This window comes from Stegodyphus dumicola, chromosome 1 (assembly GCF_044657685.1).
Source record: "Stegodyphus dumicola isolate Sdum_Otavi_A_Nest chromosome 1, ASM4465768v1".
In the NCBI taxonomy this organism is placed as follows: domain Eukaryota; kingdom Metazoa; phylum Arthropoda; class Arachnida; order Araneae; family Eresidae; genus Stegodyphus; species Stegodyphus dumicola.
Genome location: NC_140768.1, coordinates 155,818,062 through 155,841,084, shown reverse-complemented (window position 1 = coordinate 155,841,084; position 23,023 = coordinate 155,818,062). Strand labels below are relative to the sequence as shown.

The 23,023-nt window shown below is 37.2% G+C and overlaps 3 protein-coding genes across 6 annotated transcripts in view; 2 read left to right on the top strand and 1 right to left on the bottom strand.

Moving 5' to 3' along the window:
* The window catches only part of LOC118203127 (uncharacterized), a 41,920-nt gene extending 40,210 nt beyond the window's left edge, over positions 1–1,710 (top strand). For both annotated transcript variants that reach the window (XM_085822405.1, XM_085822400.1), the window contains 2 exons: positions 617–760; positions 855–1,710. In XM_085822405.1, the coding sequence (XP_085678531.1) occupies positions 617–760; positions 855–1,586 (876 nt within the window). In that variant the 3' untranslated portion in view covers positions 1,587–1,710. The remainder of the gene's footprint in view (positions 1–616; positions 761–854) is intronic.
* A 9,464-nt stretch (positions 1,711–11,174) lies between these two features.
* LOC146999350 (uncharacterized protein F54H12.2-like) lies at positions 11,175–11,918 on the top strand. Its single transcript, XM_085821253.1, has one exon. It carries the CDS (start codon positions 11,175–11,177, stop codon positions 11,916–11,918), a length of 744 nt encoding a protein of 247 aa, XP_085677379.1.
* A 3,768-nt stretch (positions 11,919–15,686) lies between these two features.
* On the bottom strand, positions 15,687–22,120 carry LOC118186813 (uncharacterized). Of its 3 annotated transcripts, none has more exons than XM_085822390.1 (9): positions 20,709–21,227; positions 19,269–19,595; positions 18,371–19,173; positions 18,211–18,291; positions 17,865–18,123; positions 17,431–17,757; positions 17,039–17,335; positions 16,590–16,945; positions 15,687–16,483 (listed from the first exon to the last, which is right to left on the bottom strand). In XM_085822390.1, the coding sequence occupies exons 5-8, from the start codon at positions 18,096–18,098 to the stop codon at positions 16,691–16,693; spliced, it is 1,113 nt and encodes a 370-aa protein (XP_085678516.1). In that variant the 5' UTR covers positions 18,099–18,123; positions 18,211–18,291; positions 18,371–19,173; positions 19,269–19,595; positions 20,709–21,227; the 3' UTR covers positions 15,687–16,483; positions 16,590–16,690. The 3 variants fall into 3 exon arrangements, with proteins under 3 accessions (XP_085678516.1, XP_085678514.1, XP_085678521.1); XM_085822388.1 differs by having other exon boundaries at positions 18,375–19,173; XM_085822395.1 differs by lacking the exons at positions 15,687–16,483; positions 16,590–16,945; positions 17,039–17,335; positions 17,431–17,757; positions 17,865–18,123 and adding exons at positions 21,518–21,574; positions 21,667–21,747; positions 21,843–21,890; positions 21,991–22,120 and having other exon boundaries at positions 18,208–18,291; positions 18,375–19,173; positions 20,709–21,429.
* Positions 22,121–23,023: the final 903 nt, after the last annotated feature.

Sequence of the window (23,023 nt, the reverse complement as noted above, 5' to 3'; positions counted from 1 at the left end):
TGTGGCAACGACCCTATTTTTCAAAGTTTTTATTTTTTGTGGCAACGACACTATTTTTTTAGGTTTTATGGTAACGATCGCTTAACACGTTTTTGAATGACATCATCCGTTTCTTGTTTGAGCACGTTTTTACAAAGTGGCGTCAGGAGGGTGACATCATCCGTTTCTTGTTTGAGCACGTTTTTACAAAGTGGCGTCAGGAGGGTGACATCACCCCTAACCTGTTGGAGCTTGTTATTTTACAAAATGGCGTCTGCCGTATCACACTTTTGTGTGCCTCCGCTTTAGGTGTAGGGATACTTTTCTGTGAACCAATCAGATTCTTTGAAATATGACCTCACCGTCTCTTAACCAAATCATCGTTCAGATGAAATAAAGAGTTCCTACCTAATATAAGGTTATCCCGAGCAACGTTTCGCATTTCTTTCCTGCCTGTCGCCCTGAGTGTACGTACCTGCTTCTGCTTAGACAATCTTTCTTCACTGCTTCGAATGGATCAGGCACGAAACCACAGAGAGGTGAGTAACTTTTTGAAATATACCATTTTTTAGATTTTTTAATCTTTAAAAATAGTTGAATTTGCAATATGTGCTTAATTTGGCTTTACTTTTTTCAGATGGAAAACCTATTTCAGAAAGAACCTATGCCTTTGAATGATAAAGTGTTGAACCTTGAAGACCGCACCCAAGATGTTCCAAGAGAATCAGCTAGCTCTTGTATCAAAAGAAAAGCAGAAGAAACATCCCATTTCGAGAAAAAAGTACGTATTTGCGAAAAGCTTATATATTAAAGTTGATATTGTATGTGACCCCATTTTTATGTATTATATACTAACTGATTTAATTTTTTTTCAGCGCAAAGGACTCTTCACCGAAGACGCTATTCCAGAGGAGCTTACTCACAATGTCTTTTTGGGACCCAGCATTTACAAGGGAAAAGTGACTGTGCACATCCGAGAGTATGCCAAATATGGTAAAGCTTACAATCCGACAAGACGAGGAGTAAATTTTGAGCCATGGTGTTTGAATGTTCTCGCAACCAACATGACAGTGCAGGAACCAGACCTGCTGACACTAAATCTGGAATTGCCCAAGAATTTTGTGGTCACGTATAAAGATTCTCACTTCACTCTGAAGCAACTTTCTGCTCAAGGAGATGAAAAACCTAGCCTGAGCATTACAACTACGCAATGGGAAGAACTGATGACCAATTTTAGCCGTATCAGTGACATTGTCACCAACCTCGTTTATCAAAACATGAACTTTTGTGAAGCCTACGAAAGCATATCCGACGAACCTGTTAAGGAGGAAAATCTGCCCCAATCCTTTGACATTTCTATGGGAAGAGCGCGACTTCAAACCATTCTAAAGATGTCGCTTGAAGAGCTTCTTAACCAACAAGAACTAAAATATCCCCAGCTGAAAGACTGTGAAGAACTCGTTCATAAAACAGAAACTGTGAATGCCATTGCTCTGATATTCAACGCTGTTGACATCGCCAGGCAATTTTATGGAAACATTTGGGGTGAAGAATCCTATTTAATGTTAGTGAAACCTGCTCACTACATTACCAAGGACATTTTATAAAATCTGTGTGTTTAAACCATGTACTCGATGAAGTAAGAAACACACTTTGTACTACCAATGGTGTCTTAGGTATTGAATACTATGAACATTTGTAAAAAAATTAGGATGCTCAATAAATGTTATTTTATTTTACAACGATCTCATGACTGTCTCCAGGTTCAGACCTTATTTAAAAGAATTAATCTGTAATGATTACTCACATAAATTATTTTCAAAATACCTGTTGACTTTTATAGAGTATAAATAGTGTTGTTATTCTTAAACATGTATCATTCATTATTCAGCCTTTGAGATGTTAAGTAACATTCATTTTTCTCTCTTGGTTTTTAGACCTATTTCTAGAATCTTAATATACGTGAAACTAGGGTATTTTTTTGTTCTAGTTAAACATATATAAATGAATATCAGTGTACGTTTAGATCATAACAACTGTTGCAATGAACGCAGCTCTGACTCAGACCTATCGGGATCCTCAGGTCCCCGCAAGCTTCGGTGTTGCTGCTTTGCATCGTGCTTTAAAAGGTCGCGTAAAAACAAAAGACATCCAGAAATGGTTGCAAACCAAGGATTCTTATACTTTGCACAAGCCTTTGAGGCACACGTTTCCCAGGAACAGAGTCATCGTAGGAGGCTTAAACGAGCAATTTCAATCTGATTTAGTAGATATGCAATCGTTAGCCTCATTTAATAATGAGTACAAATATTTACTGACTTGTATAGATATCCTTTCTAAATATGCCTGGGCTATTCCTCTCAAAGATAAAACATCGGTGTCTATCAAATCTGCTTTCGAAAAGATATTTTCGGAACGTACACCCGAATCTTTGCAAACAGATGCCGGGAAAGAGTTCACCAATAAGCAAGTTCAAGATTTTTTGAAAAAGAAAAACATTCACTTTTTCACGACACATAATGCAACCAAAGCTTCTGTCGTGGAAAGATTTAATCGCACCCTTAAAACTAAAATGTGGAAATACTTTACTGAAATGAATACACGAAAATATATTGATGTTATAGATCAATTGATATCCAGTTATAACAATATATGGCATCGAAGTATTAAGACGGAACCCTCATCGGTTACATTACAAAATCAAGAAAACATTTGGAAAACATTGTACGATCAGAAATCAGTAAAAAAAATGTTCCTACCGATTTAAAGATTGGAGACACGGTGCGCATCAGCCGAGCAAAAATGCTGTTCGAGAAAGGATATGAACAAAACTGGACAAGAGAAATTTTTACAATCTATAAAATTATTCGGAGGACTCCTGTCGTCTACAAACTGAAAGATTTAGCAGGAGAAGTCATACAAGGGACCTTTTACAAACAAGAACTTCAAAAGGTTTCCGATTCTGGTTATTACCCCGTAGAAAAAGTTTTGAAAAAAAGGAAACGTCGAGGGAAAGTGGAATATTTTGTGAAATTTCAGGGGTACCCCGAAAGCTTCAATGCTTGGGTAGAAGATGTTAGGATGCTATAAAAGGCCTGTACATTCTACTTACCTCTCATTTGAAGAAACATGTCTTCCTTTATCACACTGATCAGCGACAGCTCCATGCACTTTTCAGACAAAAAAATATCGCAATTTACCACTCAGCTTCCTACGCCGATTGATTTAAATTGTAGCGTTGCGCGCCTCCAACTTGCACGCAACCAAGAGGTGACTGTGAAAACTGGATAAAAGACAGAGTCTTGTTAAGGGTTTAAGTCCCTTTTTATTCAACGTAATAAATTACAAGTGCGTGCTCTTGACGCTCACAAACTGCGCCAACTCGGCGGTTAAATAAAAATAATAACCTGAAAAGAAACTAAAGACAAGACTCTAACTACGAGGCTCTCTAAAAGTAACTAACTCACCGCGTTTTACAATACCGCTGCTAATTCAGCAAACTTGAAGATCACTTGAACGATTAACAATTCTTCCAGGCAAGCACACAGGCCGAAACGCGGGGTTCTTCAATTTCTGGCCAACTACCTCCGCGCTCGTGAAGTAAGAATATCACTACTCGAACTCGTTTCCTTTCTATTTAAATCAGAATACTTCCCCGCTGATAATTTGAATCCTTGCGCGTTCTACTAAAATTTACATACTCTGGCATTGGCAGTTCCAGGGGAAAGTAAGGCTTGAAAGGAAAGATAGTTTAAACTTAAAATAAATGTTAGTTAAAATAAATATAAACCCTACATTTGCCGCTGCCAGAATTTGGAAAACTTGGAAGCAGGTCCTACAAACAACCTGTTGTAAGTTTCTATAATTCTGAACTAACTGTCGAGAACCTCGTTTACACAAAAAAAAATCTTATGTAACAAATTGTATACTAAAATTCTGTGTATACTTATAACTTTCTCTTCTTACAGCAACTTTTCCTGGACTTCATCAATCAATCTTGGCCTTTTCTTCCAGCATCTGGAAGGAATAAGTATCAGTATCTTTCTAAATACATTATAATTTACACTTTCTTGACACAATAAATTTTTGTTTTTACACGATTCGTTTTTCTTAGTTATTGCTTACTTCACATTCATTCAATTTTTCAAGCATTAATTTAACTTTGCCCTGGCTCTCCACCATGTGTGGTGTCAAACGGGAATATTCGTGTTTTAGTCTTACAACACTTTTCCTAACCACCATGATTTGTTAGAATTCAACGACCAAATAGACACACCTTACTCGACATTCTACAACTAAATGAGCTACTTTAACATTCTTAAAAATTCAAGTGTAGGTGGAGAACCCTACAAAACACATTCATTCTAACTTCCCCCTCATTCATCTTTAAACATGCAGGCTTTTGCTCTAAAGCATGACTTTATCTACAATTTAATACTTAAATTTTGAATTCATTGCTTTTGAGCATTTACTTTTAGCATCTAAAATTTTATGCTTCTAGACTAAATTCTACTTTTACATAACATTCAAGTATTTACGTACATTTACAAAATTTTAATACATATATTTTTACAATTTACCATACAATGAATAAGAGAAAATAAATTTTTACTTTACTCATTCTTCGCCAAGCTGGCGGCACTGAAACTAAAATTCTTATTAATACAAGAATACGAAGTTATTTTTATCTTCGGCCAAATTTTGGCTTTAACATAACAGAATTAGTCTTTCGACCAACAGAAAATGCTTGTTCTTAGCTTTTAAAGAAAATAATACTTTTGCCTTAGCTAAATAAAGTAAAACAAAACTAAATCTCAACCGAGACATATTGACTTTCGTCAAAACATAGAACTTCGTACTTATACATAACATTTCGGAACAAAAGAGAAAAAAAAAAATTATAGAAGGTTTTAACTTATCTTTGAGTTTTCGATGCTTGAAACTCCGTCATTCTATTTTGGCAATATTGGTCCCAAGTTAGAGGTTTCATGGACGTCAATCTTCTCCTTACTGACCTCCGAGTGTCGCCCACATTAGTTTTTCTTTTGCGTCCTCTACATGCTGGCCTCTTGGCGGAGTAATCGTCTGGTTGTTGGCATTTCCGTTTTTCCCTGGGACGGCTGGTCTTGACGTCCTCCGGCTGGAGTCCTTCTTGAATTTCTTCTGTTCCTGATATTTTTGTTGCTGCTGTTGCCGTTTCAGTTTCCGGAACGGCGGCCTTGCTGGCACCTGACTCTGTGGCCGTGTGCGCGTTCTCCTTGATGTATAATTTCTCCTGCGATCCGTTGTAGGTGGTGTTTTACTCTTTACCACGGTTTCTTTACGCAGTGCATCTGTATTCTTGTTTTTCTTAAACGCTGGAGTTTGAAAGTTATTTTTTCTTTTTGATACCGACGTCCGGGTTGTAGAAGGGCTAGGTCTCTCTCCAGTTCTCTGCTTCTTGGGTGGTGGAATAGTTGTTGTTATTTCTGGACCTTCTACTTCGTTTCGACTTGAGTCCTGCAAGAAACTTTTAAGGATTTCAAAATCATTTCGATTATAGTATTTTTTCACCTGGTCGGGACTTGCTTTACAGATTTCCCCTCTCTCGTTCTTAAGATATAATACTACTCATTTGATTTCCTGAATTACATAGGGACCTTCAAATTTTGGAGCTAGCTTTGCCGTAAAATTGTCTGGGGCACTTGATAAAGAAAATTTCCGCTTCAATACTTTATCCCCAACTTTAAAATCTGCTTCACGGCGTTTTCTATCATAATATACTTTCTGCCTATTTCTTGCCGTATCCGAGCTTTTAAGCGCCTGATCAATCAGCTTTTGCACATCTTTTTGTTTAAACTCCTGCTCTCTTTGCTGCACAAAGAATAATTTATCTAAAGGCGTAATTAATTTTCGGCCTAAAAATAATTCTGCTGGGGTTTTTCCCGTAGTATCATGATGTGCCGTTCTTAAAGCATAAGCTAATTCATTTATGTAGCCATCCCAGCGCTTGTCATGTGTGCTCACGTAACGAATTATTTTTACTATGTTTTTATTAACTCTTTCTGCTATGTTAGCCTGTGGTCTATACGGAACCATTTTGATATGGCGTATGCCAAGTCCATTGCATATGTTTTCAAACATTTGACTAATGAATTGTTTTCCGTTATCGCTAATGACTTTTATCGGTGCACCGTATTTTAAAATGTATCTGTGTAAGAATGCATCTGCGACTGTTTTGGCTGACGCGCGTTTAAGTGGAACAATTTCTGTCCATTTTGAAAAATGATCTACTATTACTAAAAGAAAACGATTTTTATTTAACTCGCTCTGGGGGAAGGGACCAAGAAGATCTATGTCTAAAATTTCATTCGGAAATGTAGCGCGAATGCTATTTAAGTACCCGGCCGGGCTGTAATTAATATCATTTATTAACTGACATTGATTGCAGGACCTGACATACGCCGTTACTATTTTGTATAATTGCGGGAAATATACCGCCTCGCGTACCCTCTTTAAAGTCTTTCTGACCCCTAAATGACCCGCTGTTTTCGCGTCGTGTAATTCCTTCAAAATGCTTAATCGAAGCGAGGCTGGGATGACTGGTTTGTACTCAAGATTTTCGTTTGTTGTTTTCGTATAAAATAATAAATTATCTATTATTTCATAGTTTTCTGCTCTATTTCTTATCGCATCGATGTCTGTGTGCTCAAAGCTTTCGGGGTCTTTCAAATATGCATAGATATTTCCAAATTCAGGATCAGCTTTCAGTTCAGTAATAATCGTATCTCTAGAATCTAAAATTTTTGAAGTCAACACAGCGCATTTAATTTCATTTCCTTCATCGTCCAGTTTTATACGAGAAAGCTACATTGTTTTCCTTACCCGGTTTATATTTTATTCGGATATTATATTCTTGGAGTTTTAAAGCCCATCTTATTAACCTGGGCGTTAGGTTCTTCCCCGAGTAAAGTCTACCAACAGCCGCATGATCCGAAAAGACTGTTACTGGCGCTTTGACGAAATAAACTCGAAATTTGTGTACAGCCATTAATACGGCTAATGTTTCTCTTTCTGTAGCTGTATAATTCCTTTGTGTCTGATTCAACGTTTTACTAAAAAATGCCAGAGGATGGTTATTTTGCATAAGAACCACACCCACCGCATAGTCTGACGCATCTGCTGCAATTTCCAGGTTTTGGTCCCCCTCCGGGAATTTTAAAACAGGGGCATTAATGAGCGCTTCTTTTAATCTTTCAAAAGCTGTGTTTGCTTCCGCTGTTCACGTAAATTTACCCCTTTTTCTTTTGATTACTAAGAGTGGTTCAACAATATTAGCGAAATCTTTTATGAAAGATCAATAGTAAGAACATAACCCAAGGAAAGAAGAAAGTCTCTTGGCGGTGTTGGGCGGTGGGAAATTCTTGATAGCTTTTATTTTTGAATCTTGCGTTTCTATACCCTTTTGCGAAATTTATAACCGAGATATTTAAGTTCTTTAGTTGCGAACTTGCATTTTGAGGCGTTAATTGTAAGACCGGCCTCTTTTAATAATTTAAAAACTTGTTCTAGATCATTAATGTGTTGTTCCAACGTACTACTCGTTATAATTATATCATCTAGATAAATTAAAGTTGATTTTCCTAGGACAGGCTTTAGAACAATGTCCATAGCTCTCTGGAATGTTGATGGGGCCCCACACAACCCAAAGGGCATGCGTAAAAATGCATAAGTGCCCGATTTTGTTATAAACGCGGTTTTATGTATGTCTTCGGGTCTCATAGCTATTTGATAGTAGCCAGACGTTAAGTCCAAAGTAGACATGTATCTTGTCGATTTGATCTGTCTAATGATCTCGTCTATAACCGGCAAAGGGTAGACTGGAAATTTCGTAATACTATTTACTTTTCTGTAATCAATAGCAAACCTCCAAGCCCTTTTATCCGAAGGAGGAAACTCGTTCTTTTTCCTACATAGTACGACTGGACTCGCGTACTCACTATTTATGGGCGTTATTATTTTATTCTTTAACATCTCCTGAATATGTTCTTCGATGATTACGTCTTTTTGTTTGTCGTACCGATAAGGATTAGTCCTACAAGGTTTTTCGGCATTTAATTGAATCTTATGCGTGACTATTTGACAATTTCCTGGTTTTTCTGAAAACAAATTAGAAAAATTACTCACCACTTGCTGTATTGCTTGCCTTTCATGGTCATTCAGATGGCTAAGGTCCACTTGCGGTGTCTCCACAGGTTCCACCACCCTCCGGTCCATCTCCAACACCACGGAACTATCTTGAAAATTTAATTTGGCCCTCGCGGCCCTTAAAAACTCCATACCTAAAATAAGAGAATTTTGCAGATTTTTCACTACAAAAATTAATACTTTGAGGCTTTCCTCTTTTACCTGTAAGTTTAATGATAATTTCCCGATGCAGTGACATGTTTTTCCTTGCGCCGCTATAATTTCCGTATTTTTGGTTTTAAATAATCGTACCCTATAAAAATTCTTTTTGAAGAAATTTTCACTCATAAAATTTCCTTCTGCTCCTGTATCGATGAGAACTTCTACTGGTACATCGCCAACCAGGACTTGTATAATTGGTAGCTGTGAGTTTTTTACGATGACCGTATTTAGATGTATATTTGAGGGTTTTTTTAAAACTTCCGGGGTCTGGACCCTCCCTTTCACAGGCCCCTCTACTCGTTTAAAGCTTTCCTTTCAATCTGTGCCTTCTGGGTACGCGGATGTTTATTTTCGAATTTTCTTTTTGGGTCTTGACCTTCGAGTTTCGATGAGTTAGCTTGATAGTTCTTTCCCCCATAAGAGCGATTTCCATTTCTGGTTTCCTCATTTGAAGATTTCCTTCGGGTACTTTGAGAATACGTTGCTCCTCTAGTTTTTTCCGCTATTCTGCGATTTTGAAACTTCACCGCCAATTCGAAGAGCTCCTGCAATGTGCTTGGGTTTCTAATTTCAAAGTAGTCTTGAACAGCGGATAACAATCTTGGTAAGATTATTTCAATTATATCCGCATCGGGTTTTTTTCCATACAGCATATCCGTTAGCTTGATTTTTCGTAAAATAAAGTCCGTCAATTCTTCTATATCCCGTTGATAGAAACTATATAGTTCGGCTTCCAGCCGTGCGCGATCTTTCACTATGGGGAAGGCCTTTACTAACGATTTTTTGAAATTTTCAAATGTATATGTCTGGCTTCCAAATTCCCCTAATAAAAATTTGCCTATATTTTTCCACCATAGCGCGGCCTGTCCTCTTAGTTCGGATGTGGCGATGGCAACGTTTTGTCTTTCAGGAACAGGGTAGAGCTGAAAGTGGTTTTCTAGACCTTCTAGAAATACCGTTACCGAAGTTTTTCCGTCGAAATGGACGTTTGGCTTGATTGACGCTCTCAAAGTCTGGACCAGGTATCCAAATCCTTCCAATTGGCTTGTCATTTCTTGGTGTTGTCCAGCGGTTTCCATCCAATTTTCGGCCATTTCAGTTCGATAAGTGTTCGGGCGCCAATGTAGCGTCCAACTTGCACGCAACCTTGCGCGCCTCCAACTTGCACGCAACCAAGAGGTGACTGTGAAAACTGGATAAAAGACAGAGTCTTGTTAAGGGTTTAAGTCCCTTTTTATTCAACGTAATAAATTACAATTGCGTGCTCTTGACGCTCACAAATTGCGCCAACTCGGCGGTCAAATAAAAATAATAACCTGAAAAGAAACTAAAGACAAGACTCTAACTACGAGGCTCTCTAAAAGTAACTAAGTCACCGCGTTTTACAATACCGCTGCTAATTCAGCAAACTTGAAGATCACTTGAACGATTAACACTACTTCCAGGCAAGCACACAGGCCGAAACGCGGGGTTCTTCAATTTCTGGCGAACTACCTCCGCGCTCGTGAAGTAAGAATATCACACCTCGAACTCGTTTCCTTTCTATTTAAATCAGAATACTTCCGCTGATAATTTGAATCCTTGCGCGTTCTACTAAAATTTACATACTCTGGCATTGGCAGTTCCATGGGAAAGTAAGGCTTGACAGGAAAGATAGTTTAAACTTAAAATAAATGTTAGTTAAAATAAATATAAACCCTACAAAATAATCAGTGGGAATTATCTCTTGTGGACTTTATTTACCCTCACACGTGGTATAACGTCCGAAAAGACAACAATTTATTTGGATTTGATTTAGGAGATGGAAAACTGGAAGGGAGAAGAGTTCCTCCAGGATGTTATGAAACGATACCAGATTTATTAAAAGCCATGAAAATACCCTTGCATAAAAATAAGATTGAATTCAGTTATCATCCTGTCACGAAAAAAGTGACCATTAAGACAGACGAAAAATGCAGTGTCATTCTTCATGAAGGATTAGCTGAACTTTTAGGATTCAAGACTGGTGTTTACAAAGGATTGGAGCAAAGTCCTTTCGTAGCCGATCCAAAAGCCTCTTTTCCTGTCATGTATGTATATTGTGATCTCGTAGAGCCTCAAATCATTGCAGATGTACAAGCTCCGTTGCTAAAAATTGTCACGGTGGAAGGAAATGATGGGGATATCATAAACGCTCATTATCTCAGACCCTTTTACCTGCCAGTCATTCGTCAGCAGTTTCAGACTATACGTATTGACATAAGACTTCACTCTGGAGATTTAGTGCCGTTCGAAAGAGGCAAAGTATTTCTTGTATTGCATTTTCACCTCAGACAAATTCTATAAAAGAAGCATCCATTTGAAAATCCATTTCATTTGAATTGTGTATGCAAGAATAGAAGCATCAAAATGAGAGTGCCTTATACGTGTTGTACGAAAAAATTTGAAGATTATTATGTAGCTCAAACTGGAAATGGGCTACCTTACTATCAAGGAACCATTTTACAGAAAGGTTATGGGATTGGTGGATTTTTTGCAAAACTGTTTCGCAGTGCCATGCCTTTTTTGATGAGAGGGGCAAAGACAGTGGGAAAAGAAGCTTTACTGACTGGAACACAGATTGCGAACGACGTATTGTCGGGCGAAAATTTTAATGTGTCCCTCAAAACCAGATCTAAAGAAGCTGGAAAAAAATTAGCGAGGAAAGCAGTTCAGAAAGCAGACGAGATGATCGGTCATGGAAGGTTTAAAAGGAAGCGCAAAATCCCCAAACGCTTCATTTCGTCTAAAGCCAGGAAGGTGCAACGACGTGATATTTTTGACTCGTAATGGCTTTTCTGTTAAAAGATTCTCCAGAATGCGCAAAATCCGAATTGGATTTATTTTCGTTACCTCCCACTCAAACAGTGATAGAAAAAGGTCAGTGGGTTGAATTTCATCCATTAGCCAATGTGTCGGAAGGAAGTCCTGTTGAATTCAATGTTTCTGAAAGCCGAGACGAATACTTTGACTTATCACAGACACAACTCTATGTGAAGGTGAAAATTTTAAAAAGTGATGGCAAGCCTATCACCGCTGAAAGTAAAGTAGGACCTGTCAATCTGTTTTTACATTCCATGTTTTCACAAGTGGATATTAGTTTAAATGAAAGACTCGTTTCTACCAGTAATAACACTTATCCCTACAGAGCCATGATAGAAAAATTATTGAATCATGGATTTGATACGAAAACTTCGCAACTTTCATCAGAATTGTTTTTTAAAGATACAGCAGGACGTATGAATGTTTTTGATACTCAAGATACTCAGCCGAACGAAGGATTCAACCAACGAGCAGAATTGTTTAAACTGAGTGCCTCAGTCGATATGATTGGCCGGTTGCATTTGGATATGTTTCATCAAGAAAGACTTTTGTTGAATATGGTGGATATGAAGATTAAACTCATACGCAGCAAACCCGAATTTTGTTTACTGGGAGATGGTGAATTTAAAGTCGTACTCGAACATGCTTCTTTGTTTGTAAGAAAAGTGAGAGTTAGCCCTGGTGTTGTGCTAGGACATGCAAAAGCCTAGAAAAATCAACAGCCAAATATCCCATTCAAAGAGTACTATGCAAAGCCTATTCCATTCCCACTGGAAATATGACTTTTTTTCAAGATAACATTTTCATAGGCCAAATGCCTAATCGTATTGTGGTGACTTGCGTCGATAATGATGCCTTCAATGGAAACTATAAAAAGTCTCCTTTCGAATTCAAGCATTATAATATGAACTTTATCGGCGTTTATGTAGATGGTCAACCGGTACCTCATAATCCTTTTCAACCTAATTTTGAGAAAAACCATTTTATACGAGCTTATCAGAATTTATTTACAAATGCAGACGACCGAGGACTTTACCTTTCAAGATCAGAATTTCCAAAGGGATATTCCTTATTTCGCTTCGATTTGTCACCTGATCTTTGTGATGGCTCTCATTTAAACCTGATTCGACACAGCAACTTAAGATTAGAAATAAAATTTGACAGTCCTTTAGAACAAACTGTTACCTTATTAGTGTATGCTGAATTTGAAAATTTGATAGAAATCAATAAAGCTCGAAATATTCTGTATGATTTTGGAAACTGATGAATTCATCACAGATTCATCAAATCTTATCTCGAGATCCTATTTCTTCGAGATAATATGCGGGTATTTTCCCATCTGACAAAACACCTGTGATTCAAAATTTTCCCTGTGCACTGGTGCTGAATACGGACAAACATGATGAAAAGGAACTCATTGACTAGCTGTCTACCTTACAGATCAACAGACTCTTGAATTTTTCGACTCTTATGGACTCCCTCCTGAAGTATATGGAGAAGATATCGCATCCTTTGTCAAGAAATATCGTCATGTTCGCTGGAACAAGATTTCGCTTCAAAGTTTAACTTCTAATGTGTGTGGACAATATTGTATTTATTTTATTATTAAACGATGTCAAGGACTCTGTATGGAACTCATTGTATCACCGTTAACCGGAAAGAATTATGATTTCCGAATATTTCAATTTGTCAAGAAAAGATATGGTGTAAACATGATTTTTAAAAAATAAAGTTGTTTTAATTTGAAAAATTGTGTCTTGCATTTCTTTTGTGTTGTTTCTACATATATTTAAACAAAACTCGTGTAACAACAATTTAGATAACACATTTTGGGGTATGAAAGGGCTCTCCATACACAGTGTGAGCACAGTGTGTTAAACATCACGAACATGGAAAGACAAAAAATTGTTGTTATTTTAGTTTTGTGGATTTTTTCAAGTATGGCCCTCCTAATTTGAACTCATCTCCAATGGACATCTAAACAAGATTTCAACTGTTTTCAAAATAAAACAACACTTGACATTTATAAAATTTATCAAAAGATTGATTCAATAGGTTTTATCAAGTGCCACGAGTTTTCCAATTTTTATTTAAATCACACACATTGCGGAGAAACAATTTGTGAATGCGTTCAAAGCTCTTTAAATGTTTTCAAAAATCACTGTTTGGAATTTACGAAAAATATTGTGGATTCAAGGAGCGAATGTCTTCTGATTGCCAATATACTTAAAGGCTGTTTAGAGATTTTCTGTGAAGTATAAAAATCAGTATTTTCTTGTTCCTGTCATTTGCAAAAATGGAACTGCCCAAGTTAGTACATCCTTCTACTTGTCTTCTGAGCGGACCTACCGGTTCGGGAAAAACATTTTTTGTGAAGAAATTGATAGATCATAAAATGTTCCATCCTATGCCGACCAATATTATTTATTGCTACGGAAGTTATCAACCTCTTTTTAATTCCATGAAAAATGTTAATTTTGAAGAAGAATTACCATCTAACCTGCAGACTCTTCAAAATGCTTTAATTATTATAGACGATTTAATGTCTGTACTAGCAAGCGATACCCGTTTAAGCAAACTTTTTACAAAAGGAAGTCATCACCGAAACCTTTCAGTCATTTTTATAACGCAAAATCTTTTTCACCAAGGCAAGGAGATGAGAAATATTCATTTAAATTCCCATTACCTTGTCCTATACAAAAATCCTAGAGATAAAAGTCAAATTATGCATTTAGCTAGACAAATGTTCCCCGGAAAAGTAGAGGCCTTTCAAGAAATTTTTCAGGATGCTACTTCAAATCCTTTCAGTTACTTGTTGATTGATTTACGACCTGAAACAAGTGAAACGCTTCGCCTTCGTACAGGCATCTTTCCTGGAGATAAATGCTATGTCTACCAGCCCCGATAGTTCATTTCAGTTTGAGACGTCGAATGGCTAACATGTCTTCTCCCATCGTGATCGATTTCGAAGGTTTTCAATGGATGCCTCATTGCTACGTTGTTAAAGAATTAGCCTTGTATTCTGTGCATGAAGGATATCACAGTTGCTGGTCATTTTTACCTCCTCAACCTTGGAAAACATTATCACGATCTCAGCAAAAGTGTTTTGCTTGGGTCACAAGAAATCGTCATCACATGAATTGGAGTGAGGGTGTATTACCTTATACTCACCTTCGTATTATTTTGCAGTATTTGTCATCATGTTTATTCTGTCATATACGTGAAAGGGTTAGAAAAGAAATTATTTTTAGAAAATTTAAGAGAGACATCATAAATCTAGACTGTCCTAAGATAGAGAATTTAAAAAAGAAAAGTTCTTTAACATGTTCATGCAAAAGGATTTAATTGCTGTGCTTTAACCAAAGCGGCTGCATTTGCTACCTATATAAAAGAAAGTGTGCAGGAAGAAGAGTTCATTTGTCATCAGAATGTCTCATCAGAAGGATGTGGATTATCTAAAACTATTAGGAAAAAGTCGAATAAAAGCAGCTCTACTGAAAAAGTGCCCAAACCATCTCATCAAATCAGTTTGTGAATGCGTTTTAAATCTTCTAAAAGGAAACGTACCCATCACAAAACGCGTCAAAAATCGACTCGCCCCATTCAAAAGAACTTTAAGAAAACTAGCGGACAAAAACGTACCTCTTTTTAAGAAAAGGCGTCTTTTGGTTCAAAAGGTGACGGTTTCCTATCTTTCCTGATTCCTGCAGCAGTCAGTGTCTTATCCTCCCTTATCCATGGAACACAGTAAGAAATTTGCGCTGGTACCCCTGGATCGTATGCAGCAATTTGAAGATGAACATTTGAGTGATTTAGACACACAAATTCAAAACATCTTAAAAAAGAAAATGGACGATGAAGAAAAGTCTAAATTGTACATACAAGTTCTGCAAAAGTATGTTACATTTCCTCATGTGAACACTTCCGAAGAACAACCGCCTGAACAACTTTCTGAGAAAGGTATAGAAAAAGAAATTATGCAAACAGTTCCTGTGAAGCAGAAAAGAACGGCACAGAAAATAATAGATTTTCTAAAAGAGCATCAGATTTCCTGGACACAGAATAAAGAACTCATTCTGGATGATCATGTGTTTTCTGGCTCTGACATTGTTCAGTTGATAAACTTTCTGTTGAGAAATAGAACTCAAAAACCTTTTGCCTTTGAACAGTTTAAAAATGTACTGAATGTTAACAACTTTCCTCAAGACTTTGTCAAAAACAAACATTTAATGAATGTAAAAACTATGTATGCTAGACCTAAAAGAAAATCCTCTTCGCAGCTGTGGCTAAAATTGTAATGACATGTGTAATACTTTGAGATATGAATAAAAGTTAATTTCTGATTATTTGTGTTATGTTTTTCTTTCTAATTAAACTAACATATAATAATAATTTTTGAAAAAATATAACAATTTTCTTAAAATAATAAAAACTTACCTTTCATGCCATTCTTTGAAAAAAGAAAAACACCATAATTTTCAAACTTCTGTTTATTTTTTACGTAAATAAGTTTTTACACGCAAATACTGTGCATAACATCTTTTTACATACAAATATTTTTTGTACATACCATACATTTTTACAAAAGTTATTTTCAAAACCCAAATGGTAAGGTGGTCAAGTCCTGTTGGATCACCCTTTTATCCAACACAATTCTGTACAGTTTTGTTTCCGGGTTATTCACCACCTTTCTTCTCTTCGCTTCTCGGGTGATTTTGCAGGGGTTGTGAAGAGAGATGATCTCACTTCGGTCGAGGCTGCAGACCAGACTTTTAATATCTTCAAAATTCAGCAACTGGGAATTCCGGAAGTTCAATGAAAATCCTCGGACTTTGCAGCAGGTTTTCCCAGTGGCCGTCTGGTATGCGTAGTTTTTCGGTCCTCCAGAAAAAATAAAACATCATGAGAAAAAAAGAGATAATAGAAAAAACATTAAACATTTTTTGGTACATATTAAATAAGGAACTTTTTAAAGGTGTTTAACTAACACGAAGGTTTTGATAACATCTCCATCCAGTTCGTCGGTAAATTCTCCTAAGAAGTTTCCTAAGGGGGGATCATTGCAACCATTCGAGGCATAGATGATGGAATCTGTGTCGTGATACAGGACATCTCGACCCAGCTTCTCCATTTCACTATACAGCTTGAGACGAGCCCAAGCTGTCGTAAAAGTTGCTAGAAAAATGTTGGTCGAGGCATCCTGCGGTACAAACTCCTTTGAAGATTCCCAGCAAATGGCAGCCACCTCAGGCGTGGGAAGAAAGACATCCTTGATCTGAAAATAAAAGAAGAATCATAAGTTAACAGTTCAAAATAGTTATGAGTTAACAGTTTGAAACACACTAAGCTTATAGATGGATAAAAACGATAAGAAAACTTACTTTTTTAGTAGGATCCGCCAACATCTTATTAAAGTCTGGCACCGTATGTACGTAGGTCAGTTGCGCTTTGTTGACGTTCATGCCCCATCTGAAACAAAAATTCAACAGAAACTGCCCCAGAAACTGTTTAGGGCCAACTTGGCAACTTGTCGACGCCCAAGGTTCTTGGAAATCTTTCCAGCGTCCAACTTGACGCCCTCTCTTTCTTCATACTGGCGAATATACTTTAATTTGTCTTCAGGCGTCACACACTCCGAAGGCCAACCGCTACTTTCCTGTTTGATCTTCAGAAAGAGATCAATGTAGGAACGAAACAGGGAAGTAGACGATTCTTTAAAATGATAGACTTCGTAAATCTAGAAAATAAAGAATAAATTTCAGTTATGACAAAAGATTTTAAATAAATTTGGGTTATGACAAATAATTTAAATAATCTTTTGAATACTTACATGTGTGACTCGGTAACCTTTCTTTATCGCCAGCTTGACTTCTTCCGATACCCACGTTCCGACAAGAGCTCTTTCATCGTCTGTATGGGTACAGGAAGACTGAAACTGTAGAAAGGCACAAGTCCAACACAGGGGGGACAGGAGCTTCTTCCTACACCGATAGGGCAGTACCGGGAGATAGAGGTTCCGAGGAGGAATCACACGGCACTGGATAAGTCCAAAGTAATTTTCTATATCCCCAAAGCTTTCCGTAATGATTGTTGCATGTCCTACAGGGTAGACGCAATATTTGTTCACCTGTGAAATAAAACAAAAAGTCAAAAAACATACATAAAAATCCGAAAAAACACATCATCCATGAAAAGGTTTTAAAATAATAAAAAAGTACGAACCCATGGATAGAGGGATGTGAAATCCACATATTTAGCGTCTCCCTCGTGGAACAATTTGAGGGCATTGGTCCGTCCTCCGAAAAATGAGTCTCGAGGATTAAGCCGGTCCCTCAGATGGTGTTGCTCCAGGAAAGCTTGGAGATCTGGATTTTCCTCCTTCTCTCTTTGAAATTTATGCTCCCACATTTCGATGACGTGGAAACCCTGGGTGCGAAGCTTTCGTGTGGTCTCTTCCGTTTTCTCTCGCAACGTTGTCATGGAAACCCCTTTTAGTGGATGAATGACATCACCGTCATAACAGGAACTACACCCTTGGAAGAAACAGCCCTAAAATAATACAAATATATTAATAGTGTTCCACATGTAAATTAAACATTAAAAGTGTAAAATCATTCAAAAGAATCATATAGAAAAATAATTTACTTTTTACATACCTGAAACTGATAGACGGTTTGTGTTGCTTGGCAGAAACCGTCTACCGAGACACCGGCGATTCTGTGCTCTCCGGCTCCGTTCAACGCATGTTGAATGGCAATGCCTTCCGAAGCAGCAACAAAGTCTAACCACCGGATCGAATCAGGGCTGTAATTCGTTGAGTTGACGTAGCCGTGCGTGGGCACCATGGCAATCGTGTTGGGCTGAATGTGGCCACTCCGATACGTTGCCATACAGGCTGACGCAATGGTCCCGTATCTGAAAAGAAATTAAAAGTATGGTATGAGACACTAAACATAACATAATTGTAAAACATGATTAGAACAGAATGAGAAAATAACTTACTGGAATGGATCCACACCCGCCACATCCAAAAACTGGGCTCAAAACTCCAGACAACAGCGCCGAAGAATATCCACGTCCGATCTATTAAAAGAAAAAATGTTAAAAATACGAAATATAAAAAAAAATAAAATAAAAATGAAACAAGAAGAAAAAAATATACTTGCAATAGGCCAACATCTCGTCTTGAAAGTTAAACACGTCCCCCTTGTGTGCTTCATGTCAGGACAGAAATGCCTGTCGGGCTGAAGTGCTCATGGTATCCGGGCTGTAATAGTGGGGGTCCGGTAGCGGTCCGACATAACTCTGGTTTTCCCTCGAGTTAAAGAGATGAGGGAAGTATCCTTTCTTTAACTCGCTGAGACCGAAGCACCCCGGTAGTTTGGCCAACGCCATCGGTAAAAAGTTTAACGAGTCTATGACCCGAATGTTGAGACTGGAGTGTCTTACAGTCATGATCATAGACCCGTTAAGGATCACCTCCGGCGCTGTGCCTTGCTCCAGGAGCCAGGCCATCACGAACTGCCCATCGAACCTGTAAGTAAAAAAAATATCATTAATACTATTGAAAGCATAGTCATAATTAAAGCATGCAAACTATGGTATTTTTAACTTAGCCTTTCATGTTGTGTGCCACGGCGGTGAAGCCCTTGTGTTGTGGGGTGAACAGCCAGGCGCAGAAATCTTGGCATGCTTCGTAACCCGGGAACACCTTTTCAGTGCCGTCGGCATACTGAGCCACCGCGAAATTTACGAGATGCTCCCCCGAAGACTGGTCCGTTTTAAAGTCAAAAAAGATGAATCATCATCAGACTTCTTCGGAGCAACACGTCGCAAATAACAACGGTGCTCAGCAGCCACGACAAACTGGCCGCAAGACGGACATTTGGTGGTACCGCACTTATGCAGATCTTTAGGGCACTTACGGCGTTCAATCACTTGGCAGCAGTCCCTGCACTGGTATACCTGTAACGACAATAATTTTTTTAACATAACCATTTCAAAATAAAAGTACATGATAATTAACTTTGTTCATTAAGATATATTTTCAAAACACTTACCTTATCGCAAAGTGAAAACTCTTGGTTTCCAGTGAGGGCTTTGTGTGCTGCACAACAGGCATCGGATCGGCAGAGACGGTCACAGTCCGGGCATCGTTGGGTCTGGCCTGGAGCACAGTCCATCCTTAGGCATATAGGGCACTCATTGGCACATCTATGGCTTTCCGGATGATCATACGGCTTTTCACATGCTGTGCAATAATGGTTGCTACCAAAAAAACCCTTTCAGGGACTTATGGACTTTCAGGACAACATTATGATGTCATTATGTCCATCGTGAAGCCACAAATTGATCCGTTGTGCCCTCTCGCTTCCTTTGTACACCACCTAAGATACAGCAAGACAAAAAAAAAAATTCTCTTGAATTCCAAAAAATCAAAGTAAAACCAGTTTTTAACATTTAATTGCATACATAAAGCGATCTAAAAATTCCTAATGCATTTAACATCGAAAGTAATTACATGCATATATGTTAAAGTAAAACAAAAAACATTTTCATCGTGAATTCATTTTTTATAGTTTAAAGTTTTAACATCTTAATGAATTGCATATAAAAATAATCTAAACAAGTTAATGTAACCTAAAAGTAAAAACTTTCACAAGTTTTATTTTTAGCATCTAAACAGAAAAAACTTTTCCTTAAATCGAATAATCTAAAACTTTCGATTTTATACACCCTAAATTTTGAATATCTAAACAAATTTCCTACATGCATGCATTTTATGCGTGAATATGCATAAAATATAATCTTAAAAGTTAAAGTAGTCTAAAATTTCACTAGCCATTTTTATAAGGCATGTTTTTAACGTCTAAAGAAATAGCATTCATGCATAAAATATAAAAGAATCTAAAAATTCTACCATGCGTTTTTACAAGTTATCTTTTCTTTAACATCAAAGCTAATTGCTTAACATGCATAAAATATAAAGTTAATATAACAATTTAAAGTAATCTAAAAGTAAAGATCCACGTTATATTTTAAATTTCTAAACGAAAAATCTTTTCTCTAAAAATAAATTCCAAAGTCGAACAATTTAGAAAAAGAAAACATTCAGTTTTCCCCCATTATATTTTTAACGTAGAAACTAATTAAAAAAGTTAAAGTTCTCTAAAAATAAAAATTCACCATGCGTTCAGTTTTCATCCATTATATTTTAACATCGAAACAAATTGCATATAGGCATAAAGTTAATTTAAACATTCACTGTGTACTCAGTTTTTTTAACATGGAAACAACATAATCAGAATACTATAATGCTAGTTGTCTGAATATTTTTCAGTTCATTAATATTGAAAACTTTTTTTAAAAAATCATTCACGTACGAAATAAATTTTATCATAAATATAAAAGAACCAATTTAAATAAATGTGAACTATCATCTAGTTAATTATGAACATTTAAAAACAAAAAATATCTTGAGATAAAAAATAATGACTTACTCGGTTCAAGTTCTCCGAAGAAAAGACGGCAATTTGAGTATCCAGGTGAACTTCAAATATAGCTATCTCTGCAAAAGTACAGGGACCTAGGGACACTAGGACATTGTATCTTAATCAAGGTTCCTTGCACGGTTCCTCAGTGTTGGCTGACGATGATTTTTCAAGGCATTGATGGCACTTGTATCTTTGTGCAAATGCGCCAAGGCATAAACAATCGCTTTGGCACAGCACAGTCTTTCATCGTCATAGGGAATGGACAAAATAGACTTTTTACTGAGTCTATCCACTGAGATATTAATCACTTTCCTGTTTCGTCCGGCACCAACAGGTCTTCTGATGGTGATCACGTCCACTGCGAACCCTGTATCCAGCTCGATTTTCTCTTTGGACTGCAGTACTTTCATGACTGCAGCCAGAATCTTTTCGACCGTTAAAGTCGAAACTGCCATCAGAGAAGTGCTGATCGGTTTGTCCAAACCTCCTGCCTGGATGCAAAATCGGATGAGGTCCGATGGATTTAAATCAGCTGCTGTACGGCGAATGAGTTGTTCGAACAATTCTCTGACGGCATAAACAATTCAGGAATTCGAACCATCGGGATGCCTTGCACGCCTTGAGGCAGTCTTTCGATGTCCACACAAGCGTGGAAGGTAATCTCCTCGGCCTGATATTTATGGTTCCGTCGACGAGACTTTTCCGTAAGAACAATTGCCTCATCGATCTGAAACATAAAAATAAGTTTTCATTAAGAATCAAACATTTTCAAAAATACATTATTTCAATAAATCATGTAAAAAAGAAAAATATACCGAACGTTCATCGGAACCGGCTATGTATACAGGCCCACGAGCTGATGAAGGAGAAGTCTAAAAATAAGTAAATAAATAAAAAATAAATACATTCATTTCTAGTACTAGAAAAAATATTCTAATCGAATCATAACGAAACGAAAGTTTACCTCAAATCCGGAACCCACTTGATAATACAAGGGTAGATCCATAGGATTTTCCAGAAAAATCTGATCCACTTCATCGATTAACTATCAAAATAAAATAAAATACGTTTAAAATACATTCAAATAGTAATAAAATACGTTAAATAAAAAGTGCGTTAAAAATACATGTAAAAACTTACATCGTCATCTGAGTCCCGAAAAGGAAAGTCAGGATCTTCAAACAGAACCTGGCAATTAAAAATTTAAATAAATAAAACATTCAAAAAGAAATAAAATTCGTGTTTAAAATAGTAATCTAGAAATTAGGTACAAGCGAGAAATACTTACATTAGATGCAGAATAAGTTCGTTTAGCAGACATCGTGTACAAGAAAACGAAATAGCGCAGGAAAATGGCAGAGTCAAAATGACGTTCACTCAGCAAGAATCAGAGTAGAAATGATGAAATCTAATCTAATCTAATCGGTATCTTTTACAAAATTGGCCTTGGCTACAACGAGCCTTAATCCAATCGGTTTTGATCATGCCATACGGCCAGTTGAATAGAGAGAAAAGTGGTGCAATACGCACCCGCACAGAGGCGAAAAATTCAAAAGGATAAAAATCCTGCGATTTTAAGCGAAAACAAAATGAGCAGTGGCTGTCCGAGCGGCGAAACGTTTCTGCGTTTACTCCTGAATTTCTTCGCTCACCCACAGGGTCGTCATTCGTCGAGGCCAGTCACGAGGGTGGTCACCCACCCAAGTGCTGACTCTCCGGTTGCTGCTTGAAAAGAAGCCTAAAGTTAAAAGAGAGGTTCATGGCCTTAAGGAATAGAATTTTTCAGATAATATTTTCAACTGTGAAACTTGAAGTTAATCAGAATCCTCGGCGAACTTAATTATCGACATGACTGCTTGAAATCCTAGCATAAATTTTTCAGCGGAGTTCTTCGCTGTTCTTATTTTACTTATATGATTGATGATGTTACTTAATAAGTTATTGATTTTGGGGTCTTTGATCCATTCTATTGCTTCATTAAGATCTTCAGGCGGAGGTTGGATGTTTCTACTTCTATTACGACTGGATTCGGCGTTTTGAGTGTTTCCATTATCAGTTCTTGTCGGGAGAGGAGGAAAATCTTCGTTGTTATGTCTAAATTTTGGTGCACTTGGTACAGGTTTTTTCTTTTCGAATTTTTTCTGATAAACCTCACATCCACGATATGAGGATACATGTTGCTTCGAGCAGAAAATACATGTTGGCTTTTCTTCCGGTTTTAATGGGCATAGTTTGCTTCGATGGTGTGCTCCGCACTTACAGCATCGTTCCGGTTTCGTGCATAAATGTTGGGAATGTTCGTATTCCTGGCAGCGAAAGCA